General features: G+C 43.5%; 2 protein-coding genes across 4 annotated transcripts; one reads left to right on the plus strand and one right to left on the minus strand.

Annotated features, from left to right (window-relative positions):
- Positions 1-325: 325 nt before the first annotated feature.
- On the minus strand, positions 326-21,835 carry LOC133160097 (gap junction alpha-8 protein-like). 2 transcript variants are annotated; one of them, XM_061287676.1, is made up of 3 exons: positions 21,796-21,835; positions 7,665-7,755; positions 326-3,426 (listed from the first exon to the last, which is right to left on the minus strand). In XM_061287676.1, exons 2-3 carry the CDS (start codon positions 7,668-7,670, stop codon positions 2,158-2,160), a joined length of 1,275 nt encoding a protein of 424 aa, XP_061143660.1. In that variant the 5' UTR covers positions 7,671-7,755; positions 21,796-21,835; the 3' UTR covers positions 326-2,157. The 2 variants fall into 2 exon arrangements, with proteins under 2 accessions (XP_061143660.1, XP_061143659.1); XM_061287675.1 differs by lacking the exon at positions 21,796-21,835 and adding an exon at positions 16,515-17,178.
- gja5a (gap junction protein, alpha 5a) lies at positions 13,900-21,769 on the plus strand. Of its 2 annotated transcripts, none has more exons than XM_061287677.1 (2): positions 13,900-14,187; positions 19,881-21,769. In XM_061287677.1, exon 2 carries the CDS (start codon positions 19,908-19,910, stop codon positions 21,015-21,017), a length of 1,110 nt encoding a protein of 369 aa, XP_061143661.1. In that variant the 5' UTR covers positions 13,900-14,187; positions 19,881-19,907; the 3' UTR covers positions 21,018-21,769. The 2 variants fall into 2 exon arrangements, with proteins under 2 accessions (XP_061143661.1, XP_061143662.1); XM_061287678.1 differs by lacking the exon at positions 13,900-14,187 and adding an exon at positions 17,176-19,120.
- Positions 21,836-21,950: the final 115 nt, after the last annotated feature.

Genomic DNA, 21,950 nt, shown 5'->3' on the forward strand with positions numbered 1-21,950 from the left:
CACCTGGCATTTCAACGGGGGTGTGTAGACTTTTGATACGCTGTGATGCAAACTGAGAGAGCCACTGTTGCAAGCACAAAGTAGAACATGTGATCACAGTGACCTCTGCTGGTCCCTGCCTCACTTTACACAACAAAGGAGGAAGTACAGTTGTGTGGTCTCCACTGCAAGTTGAACTAAATGCAGTTGATGATATTTGGATGTGTGGAGCAATGCCTGAATAGTGTGCGTGTGCGCGCGCGCGCAGTGTAATAAGTAAGACAGAAAGGCAACAAAGCTTGACCACATGTGACTTTTTTATTGTTTAAAAATACACTGCCACTACACAACTATAATCAGTGAAGACTACAAGTTAGTAAAAATGATCTTTTTAAATATATATATGTATATATATTAATCAGGTCTTCCTACAAACATCACAAGCAATGCAACAGTCTAAATAAAAATACACAGTCATACAATAGCATTCATAGTACTTTATAGGTGTAAACAAGGACCTTGTGATGATTTTTTCAAAAATATTTGCTTTTTTTTTTTTGACAGCTCACAAAAGGGTCAGAGCTGCCTCTCATACCCTGCAAGATGTGTGTGTGGGGGGGGGATGAGTGTGTCTGCATGTGAAAGCATCCTTAAATGTGTTTTGATTCACAATAAATTTTGATTTTGCACGCAAAAATAAAAGTTCCAAGATTCTTTGGGTTCAACCATGTCGCTGTATCAAAAAATTAAATAAATTCACATACTTCTAAAAAATACATAAGAAAAAATTGGTTTCAACAAGTAAAACATTAAGGCTTGATTATTCGTTTATCGTAATTCTTGCTGGGTGGATGACATACTTTAGCTTCTAAAATATAATCCGTGATGGAGTGTTGATATTTTCTGACATTGTTACATCAAATATTAGCAGTCTAGACAGTCAAGTACCTAAAACAGCACAATATGTACAATATGAGACATAAGGTTGGCGCTATGTACAATTTTTTTTCTCAGACTTTTGGCAAAGGATATTTTGGTGTTTTTTTTTCTCTGGTCAAACGCAATCAAGTATTTGTCTTGCCCCCACAAATGAGGTTAAGGATGCTTGTTTTCATTGATAGCACCCGTTTCTTTTATTGTCCCGCCTCCCAACAATACTTTGTGCTGATGGGGCAAGATCTTTATCACCCACACGCCTGTTTGTACAGCGCAAAAAGAGAGAGGATTTGGCCTGAGGTGGCTCTTTAGTTCATTCTCTAATGGGGCAAAATGAGCTCCGCTCTCTTCCAAAATCGCATCACAGCCTATGCAAAAAAAAAAAAAAAAAAAAAAAAAACCGGGGGGGTGCACAAATCGAGATCAGATAGGAACAGGATCACATTGAAAATGGACATTCAGGCATGTATGTGGTCTTCAAGAATTTTTTTCCCCTCACTACTTGCTATATAAACATGAGGTGCTTGCACTTGAAAGGATAACTGTGTTGCATCATTGAGGTGTTATGGGAAAAAAAAAAAGAAAAAAAAAAGAAAAAAAAAGAAGCCTTGCACAGTGTGAGAACCTCTGCATGTGCAAAAAGGTGCTCTCCTTTCGACCCCGAAAATGTGACTTTTGCCGATGACAAAGAGCTGCGCACATTGTATAAAAATGTAAAAGTAGGCACTTGTCTGTGTGGCATGCACTGGCATTATGGCACTGGTTGAATTGGAAATGAACTACATCAAAGTTACTGATTGGCAGACACACAAGTATACTAAAACTCTCTCCAGTTTGTAAAAATGTCTACTAATCCGTCATTGATTAAAAGCTTAGATTAAAAAAAAAAAGATGTTATTTAAAAATGGAACATATGGTTTCTTGTTGTCAAGTAAAAACATGTCCACCCTGCAAGTTTTGAATCGCAACAACACACTTTTTGTTTTATATTTGACGCAAACGCTTGCCATTTTTGTGCCAATTTTTAAAATATTTTCTTTACCTCTGCCAGTTGGTAACATTTCCAATACAATGCAATTTACTATCATTTCCCAGGAGGCAATGTGAGGCAAAGGTCTGCGGATTGATTTTCTGACTTGCCCTCTGACAAGTGTGTGCATGTGTGTGTGTGTGTGTGTGTGTGCTCTCCCAGGTGTGGTTATCGGGGCGCAGTGGTACATGCATGTGCTCGCCGTCACATGTTCATACGGTGAGGTCGTCCGACCTGGCCTTACTGCTAACTTGGCTGAGTCGGCTCAGAGGCCTGCTGTCCTCTATCGTATCCGACGCCTTTTGGGCCACCGCGCTCCCCCCCGCCCCGGTGACCGCCCTCTCCACCTCTGGGTCGGCGCCCTGCCACTCTCCACCTTCAACCCCCGCTGGGGGCGCCTCCTTGGCCGCGGCCGCCTGCTGCATTGTCACCCCTTCCGTCTCAGTGGTCTGGGCGTAGGAGGGCAGAGTCTCATCGTACGCTTTGGGGATGTCCCCCATGGGCAGCTCCTCCTCAGTTTTCTCTTCTAAACCATGGAAGGGTGGGGGCCCCCTGCCTGCCTCCATGCCCACTTCCGCTAGTGGGTAGAGATGTGTTATTGGGGGAGCTTTCTCCTCATCCAGCCGCCTGTAACCTTTGGCCCTCTGCAACGAGGACACCGCCAAAGGGGGCAGGCTTTTTCCCGGCGGCAGGGTGGCCGAGCTTTCACCCTGCGCCGGGCCAGGGGCCGGCTTGCGAAAAACAAAACGGATCTTCTTGAGACCCAGGTGGCTGATCTCCACAAAGTTGAGGAAGAGTGAGACGCAAGCCACGGCTAACATGAAGATGATGAAGACCGTTTTCTCTGTGGGGCGGGACACAAAGCAGTCTACGGTGTTGGGGCAGGGCCAGCGGCTGCATTTGTACAGCGGCAGGATGCGGAAGCCGTACAGGAAGTACTGGCCCACCACGAAGCCCACCTCAAAGAGTGTCTTGAAAATGATATGACAGATGTAGGTCCTTAGCAAGGTGCCCTCCAGTCGGAACTTCTTGCTTCCTTTTGTGCTGGTCTCCTTCGTGGTGCGTACGCTGCCCTGGTCAGGTGCCAGTGGGAGTCGCTCCTCACTCAGCTCCTGTTGCCGGCTAAGTTCCGCTTCCTCGCGTTCCTTGCGCTTCTCCTCCATGTGCACGTGGTGCACGGCGTGGCCCACGTACACAAGAGACGGCGTGGACACAAAGATGATCTGCAGAACCCACAGGCGGATGTGGGAGATGGGGAAAGCCTCGTCGTAGCACACGTTCTCACAGCCGGGCTGCTGCGTATTGCAAACGTAGTCGGACTGCTCGTCGCCCCACACGAACTCCGCCGCCGTGCCCAGGATGAGGATGCGGAAGATGAAGAGAACCGTGAGCCACACCCTGCCGATCACTGTGGAGTGCTCGTTGACTTCCTCTAAAATATTTCCCAGAAAGCTCCAGTCACCCATGATCGGTCCGTAGCACTGTGGAATGAAGGGTGGGGTAGGAAGAGAAACGAAGGGTGCAGACAGGCAGGGAGGGTGGGGCAGGCAGGTTAGGCCGGACAAGTGGGGTGGGGAGGGGGGGTGGGGAGGATTTAGGGGGCACACATGGAGTGTCAAAGGTAAGAAAATGTCGAAAAGTTTGACTGACAAAAAAAAGAATATCAAAAGAATATTGCCATCGAATGATACTCCCGATGACTTGACCGTCCGTCTACTGCACTGATCTTTTGTCCATTGGGAAGATAAAACTTCTAAGATTCAATCTTACACTATCGCGTTTGAAAATGGAAAGAAGTGAGTCGCGTAAATACAGTCAATCGCCGGCAAGGTTGGTTAGCTCGTTGTGAAACCGTTAACAGTTCAAACTCGGATCACGCCAGGCGACCTGTTACAACTCCTCGCCTCGGGAGTCAAACAAGTCCAAAGCACGACAACCAGACGAGAAGTTAACATGTAACAAACATTAGCACGTTTTGCGTAAGTCAATCTTCCATACGCTCGGATATGCCTTAAAAGTCATGAAATGGGCAACTTGCCACAGCTGCGGCTCCCTCGAAGTTGAGTCCTGTCCCGTTCTCTTGGCACCCGGTGGGGAAAAGTGAACTTTTTTCTGCCCTCTTTCCCACCTAAAGCCCTGTCCTTGTCGCCCCACTGAGCAGATGTGAATGAATCGGCTCTGATGGTTGGTTTTGAGTTTGCTGCGATGTTTAAGCTTGGAGCCAGACGGCCTTTATTTGCCGGGGCGACGTGTGGTGACGCAGAGAGACAATAGGATCAACAGAGCCCGCCCGAGCAGGGATGTATGGGGAGCAGGCCTCAGGCTGCCATGGCAGCATGGACGCCGCACCATTGGGCCACCGGGTCCACCGCAGCGCTGTACTTCGGACCGATTTCCTAAAACATCCTGCATGTTGTTGCTGAGCCTGCGGTTGTTCAGCTATGGCAAAAGTTAGGGAAGTCATGGAGGAGAGAGTGTGTCCTCGGGGACTAGGAAAAGGGACCGCCACTTAATTCTATGATGAAACAAGTTTACAACCAAATGTAGTCAAAAACGAGAACAAGTCAAGTACAAGACTCTTAGATGAGACTACATCAACACCAAGACTGAGTCAATATAAGACAGAGTAAAGACCAGGACCAAAGCAATGAGATTGAGTAAAGACTCTGAGGAGAAGAGGGTAGGTCAAGACCAAGTCAATACAAAGTGACCAAGACTCTGATGAGGCAAGCCGAAGACTCTGAAGAGATGGACCGTGTCTATACTGAGACTTAGACAATACAAGGCTGAATCAAGACAAAGTGTCAGTTTTTATGAAGTCCTGGGTTATACTTAATTTGAAAAAAAACATCATCATTAAATTATCATAGCATTTCTGGATTAAACATTTTGGGGCTTTTTAAAAACAATTCCTTTTTAATTGTTTTTAGACTTGAACTGCAGGCCAGAATAAACGCTCTGGTGGGCCATATCCAGCCCACGTTCCGTAGGTTCCCCACCCCTGTTCCACTTGATGATGGTTTATTGACTTTATGGTGTATATGTTATTTTTTTTTCAAGGCTGGAAGAAGAGAGTTGAACATTAGCCATCGCGGAAGATCACTCTGACCCAATAAAAAAGATAAATGATGATACATTCCAGCGTTCATCAAGCATCCAGTAGAGCTGCACTAGAAAATAACAGCATGGAGATATTGCAACATTGTGTGAGTTTTCACACTGTGGAGTCTGCTCGACCACTCATTTGTGTGTGCGCGCGCCATGTGTAGCATCATATTAGCTGGAATGTGAGGAATGTCCACCATTGCTAAAACGTTCCCGTTTGGTCAGATGGCGACAGTTTGTTTATGATGCCTGAATGCACGTGCAAACCACCACTTAAATGTTACGTTTGGTTTGCACCCACGTTTGACTTTATGTTAGGGCACTTCATTTTAGAGATGTTTTAAAAAATGGGAGGAGGTCAGACAGACATGGAAGGGCGAGGTTGTGAATCGCCTTGAAGGTATACAGGAAGAGTTTATTCAAGATTGTTAGTTCCACCAGGAGCCAGTGGGATTGCAAGATGGGGGGTGATGTGGTATTATTGTAAACAAAGACATGTTTCTACATTTCAAAATGTTTTTTAAACTTGAAGTACGAATGGACTTTGATAAATGTGCAACAATTTACAAAAATAATAATAATACAGAAGTAAACCACATAAATCGATGTGTGTGTTCAGCTTCCTCATCTCTCTCTGCCGACACGTGGTGTCTTTGAGAGAGATCTCTGACCATCTCGCTAAGTTCCGCCCTGTTACCTCTCATCCAATAGCGTTTGCCTGCCCACTGGACATCAGCAGCTTCATGACCTAAGTCCACCTCCTGATGTCTGTGCTTCATTGTGTGCTCCACAAGTTGGAGTCCACTGATACAGTTGCCTTGTGATGAACGAGGCCCGTGTGGGATTTTTGAAAAAGACATTATGATTAAGCAAATTATGGAGCTCTTGAATTAATGCCGATGAATTGTTAACGATCACAATTATTTACCTCATGGAACTGTCCAAAAGATTGGTGTTTAAAAAGGGTGAAAAATAGAAAAAGAATCCGTCCGTATTCGAATCAAATTCGGATCTCATCAAATATTTGATCAAATTTGATAACATTTGGGATTGTTTTAAAAACTAATAAAAAGTTTTTATTAGTTTCATTTTACATTACCTAGTTTTTAAAATGAAACATTTTTAGACAAACTAAACACTAACCAAAACTAACTACATTTAAAAATCAAAAACCAAAATCCAACTATAATGGAAAATCCCCACACTATTCTAACTTTGCTTTACACAAACCCGGAAGTAGGTTGGGAACTACAGTAAATATCTGAAAAGCCCACATCCTCCCTCTCTTCCGGCCCACGGGCAGGCCTGTGTCGTGTCGGAGGACGGCGGCCATGTTTGGAGCTCTGGTGTATCCACCGGGTTTCCCTTTAAAGAGCCGCGTGTTGATATAGAGGACGTTTGGATGCTAAGCCCTCCAGTGGGCGCGTGAATGGAACTCGGATTTTACACAAAGACATGATGTCATGATGCAGGGCGCGGACGCTATTGAGCGCGTGCAGTGAGGCGCAAGGCCAGATTAGACCTCCGAGGCAGGGCACTTACTGGCCGCTGACCAGAATGCTAACACGCTAACAAAGATATCGTGGGGCGATCTGCCTGCAGATCCGCGCTGCCGACCGCTTCCTGCTCGCGGTGGACTTTGTGAGACAGGAAGTGACAGACATCTTAACTAGTGGGATGACCTTATTAGGCGATAAGGCGTCTCGTAGCTTGGAATGGTCCCAGTCAGGGGTCTTTTTAAGAAAATTATTAAGTCAAAGGAAAAAAGAAATGATCTAAAAATGTTTTGTCAGTAGTATCTTGAGGAACGACAGTGTCTAGGCTGTGATTCTAGGGCTAGGCCTAATTAGATTCATCTCAAGGCAATTGATTTGAATAAACTTCCAATTACTGTTCTGTATTAATTACAAACATACTGGTACATTGTAACACACTGCGTCGCGATAGGGCTGGCTTAAACACAGTCATTGATTTTTTAAATTCAAATACTATTTGTTCCATTAGATTGTATTTTTTCTCCTCAACGGTCATTTCATAGTGTTCTCAAGTAAGACCAACCGAATGCATGGCCTACCACTGACTAATAAAAGCCAATATAATAACTCTTGTGTTATTCAAGAGTATTAATGTCCTATCAATAAAACATAGTGAAATCCATTCAGTCTTTTCAACCAAGCTTGCGGCGCAAATTAAGAGCAGAAAGAATTGACAAGATCATCGTTTCTGGCATCTATTTAACCTACTTGGTGACCTCCACTGTGTGTGCGCCACACACGTACAGAAAGGAGCCATTCACGGTGAGATTTAAGAGACGCTATCTGCCGTGACCTGAGGTCAACGCTGAGCCCCCCGTGACAACACTGAGACCTCAGCGCTCAGGTTTGTGCTTAAAGACAAACAAACATGGGCTTGTTTTTTTAGCTTGAAAAGTCAATTGTGAGTGTGTGCATGTCTTTGTGTTTGGGGGGGGGACAAAAGCTGTCTGTCTCCCCTCTTTGTCACATTTTTGCTTTCTTTTTCACACCACTCATCTGTTTGGAGCCACTTGTTTTGTGTTTTTGGCCAGTGACGCAAAGAGACGGCCATGTGATCGCCATCGCACGGACTTTCTCACCTGCATCACCAGTCCCAACGTTTCCTCTGTGCTGAGTTCCCCAGGCTTCCTGCATATAGCGGCTGGTTCTTTCCTGTCATAGTGTGCAACCCTTGGGAAAAAAAACTGAATTTAGATTATTGCTGAGTAAACAGTGACAACACCACATGATCCTAAGCGGTGTAAAATAAAACTAGGCATGCGTGTGAGGCATGTTACATCAGTGCGCTTGCTCAATGTGTTTTTGTTTTACTATTATGTTTAATAAAAAGATGAAACTGTAAACCCTTAATAAATATTACAGTAGCCACCCCCACCCCCTGATTTGATTTGTGGTTGGTGGTGACACTATTTTGCTCATTTTTATTGTCTAGTTATTACTCAATTTAGTTCGCCCTTTGCGTTATTCTTGGTGTAGTTCCACTGCCAGCCACTAGGCGGCAGTATATCGTTTGTTTTTAATTGTAAATTTGAAAGAAGCGTGAAAAGACTCCTTTTTACTGATAATTGAATGGTAAATGCTCTTCAATCCTGCTTTTTACACCGACAGAAAGCAACGTCTGTCACTTCAGTTTAAACATGATTACCAATGTCTATTGTAAGATCTTAATCACAGCTCTTGCACTTAGTATTGTAAATGTAGTTAGTATTATTTTTAAAGCATTTAAAGATGTTCTGGGTGGTCAGTTTGGTAAAAAGACAGGACATCAATATCCAAATACACATCAAGACAGGAACAGGTCCACCAAAAAAAAAAAATGTGTAGTCTAAATGTGACGGTATAAATTAAAAGTTTAGTTTCTCTGTAAATATTTTGACCAACTATTGTGTTTGGAGATTTCCATCCAGACTGATGTTACATAAGATTACAAAAGTTTCAATAGTGAGACGTTTTGCTCTGTTTGGATTCACTGCCTGCATTTGAATTGAAGGTTTCCCTTTCCACGTCCTGTCACTGCACCGGCCTGCACCACTCGCCCGCCTGTGAGGGCGAGCTTGCTTCAACTAATTCTTCAATGCTTGTACTTGTTTGATTTTGGCTTCATTGTACATTATTTGGTGTCATACACATGACAACAATTTAACAAGCCATCTATTTACTCATCAAAGCAAGGAAATATCATCATGAGCATGACTGGCGCGTGCAAATTGTCTTACACAGCGCTTTGGGGCACACATGATTGTGCCCTACTGACCAAGTGACTGTGTAACAAGATGGGAACACAATTTTATTGAACCCTGCTGATCTGTCCGCTGGCTCCAATTTTTTTATAAAGTTGTGTAATATTGCCGTAGAGTGCTCCTTGTGAATTGGTTATGCTTGTGGATAGGTTTCAAAACACTTATGAAGCTAGGCAGCATTTTTTGGAGGGGCTATTTTTATTTTCTATTCATGCATCTGGAAGGTTCAGTCAAAAGAAAACATATACAATTTCGGTTATCAAGCCAGAATGACGAAGAATGGCTGGAGCCAAATGGAAAAAAACACCAGGCGCCACAGCAGGCGCCAAAAGTAGAGTGATAATGTCAGATAAATGAGTTTTGCTTTTCAGCCGTTACATAAGACCTTGCCAAAAAAACATCTGATTTTGGAGTAGCGTCATAAAATCCACAAAAAAGCCACATAAAAGCTATGAACTATTATGGCCTGAAGTCTCAAGAGCTTCGCTGACATCCCCCATGTAACGTCATGCATGACGAAAGTTTGGGGTTTCTCCTGTAAGCCCTATAAAGTGCAAAATCTTGTGATTTTTGTCGAAAACATCATTGACTTTTATAGAGTCTTCAGGCCACAGGCAGTCAAGTTCAAAACAGTAAAACATAAACTATACAATACGACTACGGACGACTGACACGTCCATATCAACAATCGTGATAAAACAATTGGAAGCAGTCAATCATGAGTCTAATTTAACAAACTGATGCAAATTGATGCTACAGTTGACCAACAAACTATGAAAAAAACATTTTTGTTGCCCCCAAGAGACATCTGGGAATTTTTCAATCAAACAATGACCCAATTAAACATGGCTTTAGCGCCGCATCTCTCGCACAGTGACAGCGAGGCTTTAGGAGCAAGCATGAATTATTCTCCTTGACCCATGCAGGAAGTGGAAGGACAACTTCCTCTCATAGTGGGTCTACGCAGGGTGGCACAATGGTGAAGGGCTGGGTGGAGGTCAGAACAAGGAAGAGAGGAAGTAGGTGCTATTTGTGATTGGATGTTTAAGAGCCTAGAGTGCAGCCTTCTCCCTGCTGAAATGCACCCTGAAAATAAAATATGGGATAGGGAATATGTCTCATTTGCAGTCTGGATGCGAAAGGAGGAACTTTTCTAATATTACCATTAAAATAAATAAAAATGATTTGATTGCTTTAAAATGCACCCAAAATGCAAATGGAATCCGTGAGATTTTTTTGACGGATATGTCTAAAAGGAAATAAGGTGGCTGATAAAATGCACCGCAATGGAGACCTCGATACTGAGTACAGTCCAAGTGTCAGCACAGTCAGGAAGTGCAGTAGAAGGGGCTTGAGAAAGATCACAGAAGAGGGTAACACCCTGTGTGTGTCAGGATTTCACGGCGTCGGGTCCCTTCGGTCGGCTGGCCGTCCGACACAATGTTATCAAGGCGTGGAGCAGTCAGAACGCACGGCAGCGACCACTACCACCACGACCGTGGCCGTGCTCTTCATACTCACAGAGAGCAGCGAGTGTGTTCAGATGAATGCTGTTTCCTCCAATGAACAATAGCCTGAACGTGAAGGAAGTCATAAAACATGTACATAGCTACCATTTATTACATTGGGAATATGCGAAGAGTCATTCATGTTTTTTAACGCATCGGCTTTGAAATAGGCTTCATAATATCGATGGTGTTAAGTCGAGTGTTTTCGTTGTTTGTTTTGTTCAATGCTCATGGTCTTGTCTTACCAGATAATTGACTTTTGAGTATTTTCCGATTTTTCCAGTTTATTTTCACATATTCACCTGACCCAGACAACAGATGGATGCAGGGATGACAAGGGATCTCTTTTTTAGTGTTACTCGTCCCCTTAGACGGTAGTTTGCTACCTCTGGCCTATAATGTCGACCTCTTCTTGCGAGCGGCTGCCCTGTGAGCCGAGAACAATGTGAAACTTTCATTTGTTGTTAGGGATGTAAGGTGTGTACATGACCACACACACATAAAGTGACAATCAGTTCACACACACGCACACAAACATGTTGCTTGTCTTGGGTGAAAGCTTGTTGTAGATATCCTTCTTCCTGTGTTTGTTAGGCCATTTTTTTTTCTCTCCATGGCTGTTCGCAGGGATGCTGGAAGTACGCACTGGTGACATGACAAGGGGCGGGAGGGCGATGAGAAGGGGGCGTGGGGGGTGGAAGTGGCATTAAGAGAGCCTACTTCCTCCCAACTCAATTCACATCTTGATAACTGTGTTCCGTCTGAGGGTGGGAGAGGAACCGGGAATTGGGTTTCGAGGTTGTGTTGCCTTTCATTGGGTTAATTCGTTAGTAGACAGAAAGGTCAGTGCCAGCTTTTGGAACGAAAACAGCCGCAAAGGATTTCAATTAAAGCATTGCTGATGCTGGAGATTAGCGGAACAAACTTGACCACAGTCTAGACTGTAAGCATTTGGACCTAAAGGCAGAGTTCGGGCTAAACATATGATCAACTTCAGCTGATGGGGGGCAGTAAATGTTTTTCCATTTCCATCTATAGCAGCACTTTGTCTCAGCTCTAATTGATTTGTGTCAATTTTCCATTTCATACTGGTGAAGCAGGATGTTGAAATTAAAATCTTTTCAATACTAAATCGTTTTAATACAATTGTTTAAACCCCAAAACTTGCTTTAATAGAAATCAGACCAAATGACGCAAGGAACAAGAGCAGAGGTAAGTGCACTACCCCTCCAATCCAGTGGGTGGCACTAAAAAGGCAAAAGGTAAAAAGGCACTCGAGTAAGTAGGCAAAGATGCTACATACAATGGAATTTAATATTGCGATTTGATGTTGATACAGCAACTAGAAGCAAAATTTTACGAGTGACCATACATTGATAAGAATGTGTGACTCATCTATGTATCTCTAACTTCATCCCCCTTCCCGCCAGTGGGACATTCCAGTCATCCACCGAGTTCAGAGTTCATCCAGTAAGAATAGCATTGATCCGCAATGAGCGTTGCATGGAACGCATGGATTGCAGAGCAGGAATGAGGAGTCTAAAATATCTACCATCCATCTACCAACCGCATTTGACGTCATGCTCGTGCAATCCCTCACCTGTTCACATGAAGCTTAGTTACTCTATTATGAGCAAAGTAGCTCCGATGCCATTGACCAGCACCATTCTTGTGCTTCGCCCCGGCCTGTCAGCGACAGCGTAATAATAACCCAACTGTCGGTAATGATGATGATGTCCATGAGAACAATACTGGCAGACATGGGCATGCGTGCGCTACCAAGGGAATAGTCCCCGGTTCTTCAGAACACATAGAAATACTGTTACAGACTGGGTGGAGTAGGCCTATTGTTGGGATAGGCTTTCGTTGTCGCTATTGGTCCTATTTAGATGGGTTGCTTACAAGACTGACTGCAACGGGCTCGGATGTTTAGGGTTAAGGTTAGTGCGGTTACAATTGAGGGTTGGGGTTAATAGCTGGTTGGACAGAAGTTAAGGTGGTTAAGTTTAAATTGAAGAATAGGAAGATTATGATGGTTAGGCTTGGATAAAATACAAATCTGTTGAGTGTTCCGAGAGTTTGATAAGATCCAATTATCTAAAGGATCATGAAGCTGCCTAAATGTCATTTGTGACTGGTGGGTGAGTCGACCGAAAGGAAGAAATCCGACCATGTGGTAATGGGATGAGGGACTTAATGGGATGACAGTAACCTTTCATTTTCTCAATAAAGAGGTTGTTGATCAACCACTACTTGGTAGACTCCACAATATACTGTTTGTATTTTCACTCTAACATGAGAACATTTGAGGAATTCAAAGTTGGCTGGAAAAAATTTAGGCTGTTCGTTAGCCTAAAAAAAGCCTTTTCAAACAACCTTGAGCTTCGCAACCTATTTTGTGTTCCTGCTTTGGACCTCTCTCAGGCTTTCCTTTAGGGGGCATGTTTAGGAACACATGTCCGTCAAACTCAAGCCCGCCTCGGACGCGTGTCAGGCGGAACAGCAGGCCCGGGGACAAGTTGGGGTTCGAGGGGGGTTTACGCTAATGCATCCTGGCATTGGGGACTTGTTCCATCAAATTGTAGCTCTCGTTCAGGTTTTAGGATCGTGACAGTTTGGAATCATTTGTTCCAGAGTCCAAGAATAGTGACTGGTTATTAGTGTCACATTTTCTATCCCTCCCAACCAAAGCAAATGAAGCTTCTCGAAGAGAGTACAATGTCTTCAAGGCAAAAAAGGGACTTGTTCCTTTGGGAAGCATTTTTGGATAAATAAAAATATATTTGATGACACATGCCTTAAGTTTCACAGCTGCTTCACAACCAGGGGTTATCATAAGATGATTTACTTTCTATCACTATTAATACATAAAAAGAAAAAACCTTATCTCCTCTGTCATCAAACTTACATAAGTGACTTTTCATCACGGAACATGCCGCTCTCACGAATTAACTAAATATTCATCAAGGGTACTTTCCTGATAGACGCTATTTAAGAAACCAGGCTACAAAACCACCATGAAAAATGACGGATAATCTCCACATGTATAATTTTTCTTCTTTGGCTTTTTTGTCACCTAGGAAGGAACTATTTATTTTCCATACAACACATTCTGTATGTATCCGTATTTGCATTACAATTCCAACAAGCGTCTGGATGTCAGGCCATTTTTATGCGTAAACCAGTAGAGCCGTAAAGAGTCCAAATTCCATGAGTAATTTTTTTAGAATGTCTTCCAACTTCGACTTCCTCTCAAACAGGGCATTGTTGCACAAGTTACGTGTGATGCCTGGAAGGCCAGAGTGTATCGAAATTTCTCTTCTCGGTGCACAACACAAAACTTACGTTGAAACTTAGAAAGGTCGAATTTAATTTTACAAAGGTCGATTTTAGTGTCATTATATATGGTTAGGGTTGACGAATCATTTTGGAAAACGCCTTAAAAATACAGGCTCCTTTTTGAGAGATATAGATTTCAAGAGGTTCTGAGTACGTCTACTGTGGAAGGCCACCGTGGAAGCGGAATTGCCATTAATCCCAGAAAACAATCCCACTTCCCCTTACTGCTGCCGGCAGAAAGCTTCCCAGCAGAAAATAGAGCTCCGGGGATGGAAGGAGAAAAGGGTGCCGCGGCAAATGGAGTTGTTAAGGCTGGAGGAAGAGGAGGAGAGAAGCAAAGAAGAGAGGGTGGGCCTTAGGGTGGCCGCTGGGCGAGTGGGTGTGATGCCCCCCTCCATGCTTTTACTTCTTATACCCCCTGTGAGGGAGAAGACTTTGGTGCCGAGACGACAAAAGCACAAGAAGAAGAAGAAGAAAGTGGCCACCATTCCTGGGAATAAGACGACAGACAGCAGGTAAGACCAACAGGTGCAACTGAAAGAGCGTTGAAGGAAAGTTGTCAGATTTGTTATCAAGTTTAAATCTACTTTTAGAATAACCTCGATGAAATTTAAAACATGATAAACTCGCGAAAGTGAATCATTTTACGCATCAGTACTGACTCCAGCGTGACACTTTTACAATGGAGCTCTTGTTTTATTCCAAAAACGTCGTCACATTTGTGAATTTGGTCAGAAAAGTTTTCTTTCTCTATTTTTTGATACAAGACTGATTTTTTTGGTGTGACTCAATTTCTCTTGCATTTTCAATGAAGGACTTTCTTCAGGTGCCTGATTGGTTGAATTGGTCTTTGCACTAATATCAACATTAATGAATGTATTGAATTTGAACTTTGAGTGATTTATTTTGTAAATAACTCCACAACGGACTCTTTCTAAACCTTCCCGTGTCCATGTGAACCTGTTGCACAAATGAGGCACCCGTTTAAATAACTTCATTTACTGTGCAACATCCAAACTAATTGAATCTAAGGATGACAGTAACATGTTACAATTACTGGGATATAAAAGTGAAGCTGGTTATTGATAATAGAAGGTGCCATTCAGTGTACTTTTACAGTGTCAATAACTTGCACACCCACCATGCTGTTTTCGTTGATCATAATGTTTTTAGGATCAAGAGAAGCCAAAATCAAAATTTAATCAAATGTATAAAGTTGCTTTTTGTCAACCTCTTGTTTAATGACATACAATCGTAACAGATTATCCCGCCCCAAGCACCAGCGAGGTAAGTTTGGATAAATTTGAATGCTTTCCAAACTTTTTTAAAATCTTTTTTATATTTACAATAATCTTTCATCCTATTTTTTAAAAATAAATGAAAATTAATCATTTAAAGGACTATTGGCTCTAACTTGATTTAGATTTTTTTGGGTCCCCTTCAAAAAAAGACTAAAAGCGCATGAGCGGAGTGTCGCTCTCCGTTTATTTTATTTTTTTACTCCGACCAACGCAGAAAAATCATAAGCTGGGACATTTATAAGTCAGTGTAGCAACTGTATCATCATATCTTGACTGATTGCCACAGTGATCAACTCAGATCGAATTTTCCTTCAAGTCACCAAATAAGGTCCAACACCTCTACACAGCAAACCAATATCTCATCAGGAGATTGCTGTGGTGTGTGTACAGGCAGCCATGTAAGGAAGCGGGGCCACACTGATATACGGACGCCGAGGGCCGTCCGTGCGTGTGATGCCAACAGGTGACTCAGTGCAGCCAGCAGTGGTGGGGGTGCTTTGTAGCTCAATATACAACGCCTAAGTGACGGCGCCACCGGGCAGCTGAAGTTAAACACACTCATCGAGGACGGCCGTCTTGGTACCGCTGGCTGAAATATGGCCGCTGCCCCTGCGGCCGAGCTGCTAAACAGCTGCACACTGGAAATCACTCCCGGCACGCGACAAAGGTTAATAATAGGCGGCATGTAGATAAACAATGGTGCCACCCCCACACCATGCTTGTAACGTAATTTACTCAGATAACAAATCAGTTGCCCCCCTTCAGAGAAATTACTTAAAATAATGCTCTTTGTTACAACCCCCTAAAAGCATTTTTTTTTTAATTATTAAGTCACTCAAAAAATCTATCTTTACAAATTTAATCAGAAATTAATTTGGGTCATTCTCATACATTTCGTCAATAATATTAAGACACATTGTGCAGCATTTTGAAAATCGATTCGTTTTACTGTTACCAGTATTTCCATTTTTGACCTTCTTTGTAATACAAAGGTATTACTTTGTAAGAAGAAAAATATTCTTCCATAACTTTCAATACCAAAATGACTTTACCATTATAAATCCTAAAATATATTTGATTATTTGTCTCCCATAGCTTCATGTTTTTTACATGCATGTTAGTGGGGTTTCCAAAATACAACAAAACGGCATTTTTGATTGGCCATTTGTGTGCAGCCACAATATATCTATAGAAAAACCTCCACTCAATTGCGTGCACGTGTGTGGCTTAGCACATTGCATCTCAAAGTATCAACACAAAGAAGTTGCAGCGTTGTCACAACACTGCTGCCATATTTCATTTTAGAGCCGCAACACAAATGTAAATGTTTGAATTGTCTATTCAGAGGCAGCAACAGGGCAGCTGCCAGCTTCATATTTTCCATCCGGATTGACACTACATTGAACAACTACAAAACTATGGAAAGTTCCGAAAATAAACATGGCCAGAATAACCCGCCCTGAAGGCGTGCCTGTTTAAAGCATGTCTTTCATGTACATGACGCCTTAGATAAATGTGAAATACAGCATTGTATAGCTTACATGAGCTTTTTCCCATCTAAGGTGGTGGCTACTGCATGACTGCCATCCACTTGTACTTTGCACCATGTGACTTCATGACTCCCTCTAGAGATTGTCAAATAACGCAGGAAATAAATCAGCTTTTCTCACTCATCATGAAGTCATAACACAATTGTTGTCAGTGCACATCGCAGTGTTCCTGTACATGTTCCTTTAAACAAGAGGCCCAAAAAAAAAAGTACAAATGGCATCTCCACTGATGCCTGTTTATTAAGGACAGCCAATAGATGCCACATCCGCCTGATTGCAATTTAATATGCGATGTTTTTCCCCTAACATTCACTTTACGTGTATTTTTTTAAACACAAGTACCGTATTTTCCGGACTCTAAGGTGCACTGAACTATAAGGCGCACCTTCAATGAATGGCCCATTTTAAAACTTTTTAAATAAGGCGCACCATTATTGCATCATGTCAGATTTTTAATCCAAATCAAATCATTATCCATTTTATCTTTTTTATTTCAACTACAGGTGCAACAAATTACTTTATAATCACAAAATAATGATCCATACTCTTTTTGATTCATGATTCAAAGTCTTCAGCGGGCCACTTATGATTGATTTCATGACACAAACCTCGGGCCAGTTTAAATTTAGGAATTTAGTCCATATATAAAGCGCACTGGACTATAAGGCTCACTGTCGGCTTTTGAGAAAATTTTAGGTTTTTAAGTGCGCCTTATAGTCCGGAAAATACGGTAATAAATCAATCTATTTTTTACAATGAACTATATCAGATTCATTATTAGTGGTGGGTATTGCCAACAATCGTACGATACGATGCGTATCACATACAGGGTCACGATACGTATTGCAATAAATGTATATCGTGATACATGGCCTTTGAGAAGATATGTATCCCAATATTTTACATTACTTTGCACACCAGGGTGCAGTTTGTGCACCCTTATTTATTATACAGTATATCAAGCTTTTGGTCTCATAGGTTAAGGTGACACTAAATTAAAGGGTAATTATCCATCGAATTAATATAAAATCAGCTTGGTTTTGAAACAATATGTGTAAGGGAAATTATCAAATGTTAATAGTCCTTATTTTCTCTTGTCACTAAAGCTGTATCTGAAGTTTCCTCCTAACTTGTGTCTCATAGCAAAAAACAAATAAAAGCAAATCAAGCAAGCGACAGCTTGTAACTCCAAAAACTCGTACGGCTCCCATCTCTCGCTGCATATTTGCTACCGCCAAGTGTGTCACTTCCCTGTAAGGCGGCAGAGAGAGCAGCCGAGTGGAAAAAACGTGTGGTCCCGTCCATCATCTCTGTTTGTGCCACTTGAAGGTGGCATTACTCCCACCCCAGAGTATCAGTGCCCATCGTCCATTATGTCTCCATTAGCCTGCCAAAGCACATTGTAAATAGACGTGACAGCGGTGATGCTGTACAGACTCGTCGCTCAGTCATGAATCGCTGCTTATTAATGTTACAACAAAACGTAGAAGGGAGAGCTGCGATGGAAACCAAATGGAATTTCTCTTAAGGCACTGCCCATCTTGATTCCTTTTTGTATTGGGGAAATTGGAAGATGGCGAAAAATAACGGTAATTGATTTTGAGATTATTTGTCCATTGTGTGGAAGGCAAAAACTGTGGCAACCAGCAGAGGCGCTGTTCATTCACTCAACTTATTTACTGTCCAAAGAAGACAACGTGACGGCAACTGTTTTATCAGACAATTACAATTTTGCTTTTCTTGTGACCGAAAACCTTTTTCTCACAACCTTAGAAATGTTTGCCAAATCTTTTCAAACCTAACTCCCATGACAAAAAAAAAAAAATCCTGTAAATTTTTGCTCTACAATAACTTTAATCCCATTAAATTAAGGCATTTTTCCCCACATCATAAGTGGAAAAACACATTTCTCTGTTATTAAAATGAGAAGGGTTGTTCCATCGATAAATCCATTTCAAATTGTTGGTCGATGAGGTGTATTGTTAGAAAGTCAAAAAAGAACAAAGTCCGGTGGTTGTTTGATAGGAGCATGCGTGGCGTGTTCCAAGCTCAACCTCCTGCTATTGTGTCGTGCGGACTCTCACTCCCTTCCTCAGACTCAGGACTTCTTTGTGATTCACTTCCAGTAAAGCTCATCAGCTTGATGCAAGCTGCCGTAGTGACGCTCCGACATTGTGGACACAAGTAAGAAAAAACAATTAGATGAGTCTTCTCTGACTAAAATATTGGCTTACTGACCAATGTACAGCTGCCATGGATCACCGACCTTTCACGTCCTATTTGTTTCCTTTAATTATCAAATCTTTAATCTCAAGTAACTTTCATTGACTTGTTTTATTTCTACGTGCATGTTCCTACTCCTCCTCTCTCTGTGATGTTGCAATGGAAAGCCCAACACTTGCCAATTGCCATATATAAGCCTGATGGAGAGTGGAGGGAGGGAGTGTGGCCACATGGTCATGGTCATTTAGACCTTCTCTCTCTCACACACATAAGCGGAGTCAGCGTGGTCAGCTGCCTCCATCAAAGCCTTGTAGGACGGATTAAGCAGTGGACTGCTAGAAATGGAAAGTGAGGGCTCACAAAGAGGAGGAACGGTAAGCGACGGCATTTTTTTTTCCATACGTTTGCTGCCATTCGGGTGTTTCCTCCAACTTTCCCAAGTCGAGTAATAGCTTCAGATGCGTGTGAACGTCTCTTATCTGTTGGCATGTATGCATGAGTGAGAGGTGAGCGGCCAACATCCTAATGATGGGGTCATCCACAAAGCTGCCTTATAGGGTCATTGCCAGCTCGCAGGCGCCATGTTTGGGTCCGAGCCAAGCGCTCGCTAACGTTGGAGTGGAAAAAGCACTCAAAGGGAGATCCACATGGGAGCGTTGAGGACGATTTTGGGGATGGAGGAGATAGAAGCTGCGGTAACGGAACGGCTGCCTGCCGGAGGCCACATCCACATCCACGTGCTATTCAAAGGACAAACTCTTTGACGTTCGACCTGCCCACTGGCGGCATTTTATCCGCTCGTGTCGGTCACTCATGCACATGCTGGAATAAGACATGGCACAGCAGTAAATGTACGGATCTGTATTTGTTTTTAAAACAAGCACTTTGTGTACTTTAGCTCCATTCAAGAACTTCCTCTCCCACTAGGAGTGGTGATGGGAAAAATGGTTTTCGTGCCACAGTGTCCAGTCAGCAAGCCATTCACAGGCAGTGGCTATTTTTATAGGAGATGATCAACACACGCACACACATTACCAGAAATATCTACTCTGGTCCGTTAAAACTCTTGGTCTTGGGAATCATTCAAATGCTGCTTGATCATCTCAAAGGCCTCCGTCTCGTTTTCCCTGTCAGGTGTGCTTTTGGCGCCCGTGAGCCGAGATGGGAGACTGGAGCTTCTTGAGGAACGTCCTGGAGGAGGTCCAGGAGCACTCCACGTCGGTCGGCAAGGTGTGGCTCACCGTGCTCTTCATCTTCCGTATCCTGGTGCTGGGCACGGCGGCCGAGTCGTCGTGGGGCGACGAGCAGAGCGACTTCCTGTGTGACACGCAGCAGCCCGGTTGCACCAATGTCTGCTACGACCGCGCCTTCCCCATCGCACACATCCGCTACTGGGTGCTGCAGATCGTTTTCGTGTCCACGCCGTCGCTCATCTACATGGGCCACGCCGTGCACACGGTGCGAGCCGAGGAGAAGCGTAAGCGGCGGGAGCAGGAGGAGAGGGAGGCCAGATCGCAGGAGGGCGAGGAAGAGATGGAGGGTGAGAAGGAGTACCTGCAGCAGAAGGAGAACGTGATAGAGTCGGGGGCGGACGGGCGGAGCCGGCTGCGCCTCAGGGGTCCGCTCCTCCATACGTACATCCTCAGCATCCTCATCCGCAGTGCCATGGAGGTCATCTTCGTCACCATACAGTATATGATCTACGGGGTGTTCCTCAAGGCACTGTACCTGTGCACGGCGTCGCCCTGCCCGAACCCGGTCAACTGCTACATGTCGCGGCCCACAGAGAAGAACATCTTCATCGTCTTCATGCTGGTGGTGGCCGCCGTGTCCCTGGCGCTGTCCGTGCTCGAGCTCTACTACCTGGGCTGGAAGAGCCTGAGAGCCTGCCTTCAGCGCAAGGCCGCGCGCCGTACCCTGCCTGCCGTGACGCCAATGGCGCTGGAGCCTGACGGCCCGGTCGCCCCACGCACCCCGCCTCCCGACTTTAGCCGCTGCGTCAACCCCCTGACCTCCATGGCGCCCGTTCCCTTCAGCAACAGGATGGCGCTGCAGCAGAACTCGGCCAATATGGAGGCCGAGCGCCACCACAGCAGGGACAACTTGGAGGACCATGAGGACTTTCTTCAGAGATACCAGGGGACACCGCCGCCCCGGGGGCTTTCCAATAACTGCCACCCTATGCCCGCACTGTACACTGGGGACAAACGTCGTCTGAGCAAGACGAGCGGGAGCAGTGGGCGAGTACGACATGACGACCTGGCCATTTAAACACTGGACCCTCAGGAACCACTTTGAACTATAGACAACATGCGGGGTAACACAACAGACACTTGACGTTTGCACTTGAATAGGTTTTATAGTGAGCAGGGAGCGCTACGGTAGACTATTTCATCGCAAGGACGTTCTTGTGTAAATTTACACAACAGTCGGTCGGGCAGAAGTGCTGAACAGCTCGCCCGCAGTCACATTTACAGAAACAAAGAATTGACTTTGTTGTTTAATTTTGCACTTGATGGTCGAGTAGGCACTCCAAAGACTTCTCTACTGTATTTTTAACGTATGCCTTAATGAGAGTCATGTGATGTATTACTTCTTATGTTCATAGATGAAAAATCACGTCACCTAAAATTGAATGAAAATGTTCACGTGAGAAGTCCCTTTCAGAGGCCCCACGCGGACGCCTGCTATTTTATATATGGCCACCAGGTGGCAGGATTGCACTTATTACGTTTATCCCTTGTCTCTTTGTCTTTTGTTTTGCGAATACGTACGTCTCTATGCATTTTTTTTCAATGTTCACAAGTGATTTTTATTTCCTTTATTCGTATTTTGCAATATAATGCAGTGTGCTTGGACAAATGATCAATTCATGAGCTTTTTCAGACTAATGTTTCAATATAATTTTAGGTTTTAGAGTATTACAGCAACAATCCATTCATCCATCTGTATATCCATATGCATTTTCATATATATATCAATTCACTGCAGTTTTTTCCTCAATAAATGATCAAGTTTGTTTACTACTGTGTGTAATATTCCTACTTACCAATAGAGGGCAGAGAAAAGCCGGAACGCATTCCCTGTAAAATTCTATAGAGAAAGAAGAAAAGAAATGGTGCGTTCAATGTCAAACACTGACCTAAACTTCTTCAAAAAGGTGTCAAGTTAAAATTTTCGTTATCAATGAGGTGTTTTTTGTCA

This window comes from Syngnathus typhle, linkage group LG9 (genome assembly GCF_033458585.1).
Source record: "Syngnathus typhle isolate RoL2023-S1 ecotype Sweden linkage group LG9, RoL_Styp_1.0, whole genome shotgun sequence".
Lineage (NCBI taxonomy): Eukaryota > Metazoa > Chordata > Actinopteri > Syngnathiformes > Syngnathidae > Syngnathus > Syngnathus typhle.

Coding starts and splice junctions, on each gene's coding strand:
- LOC133160097 (XM_061287675.1), bottom strand. Junction 3,427..7,664: donor CGTTGGGACTGGTGATGCAG/GTGAGAAAGTCC, acceptor TTCATTCCACAG/TGCTACGGACCGATCATGGG.
- gja5a (XM_061287677.1), top strand. CDS start 19,908: ATGGGAGACTGGAGCTTCTTGAGGAACGTCCTGGAGGAGGTCCAGGAG.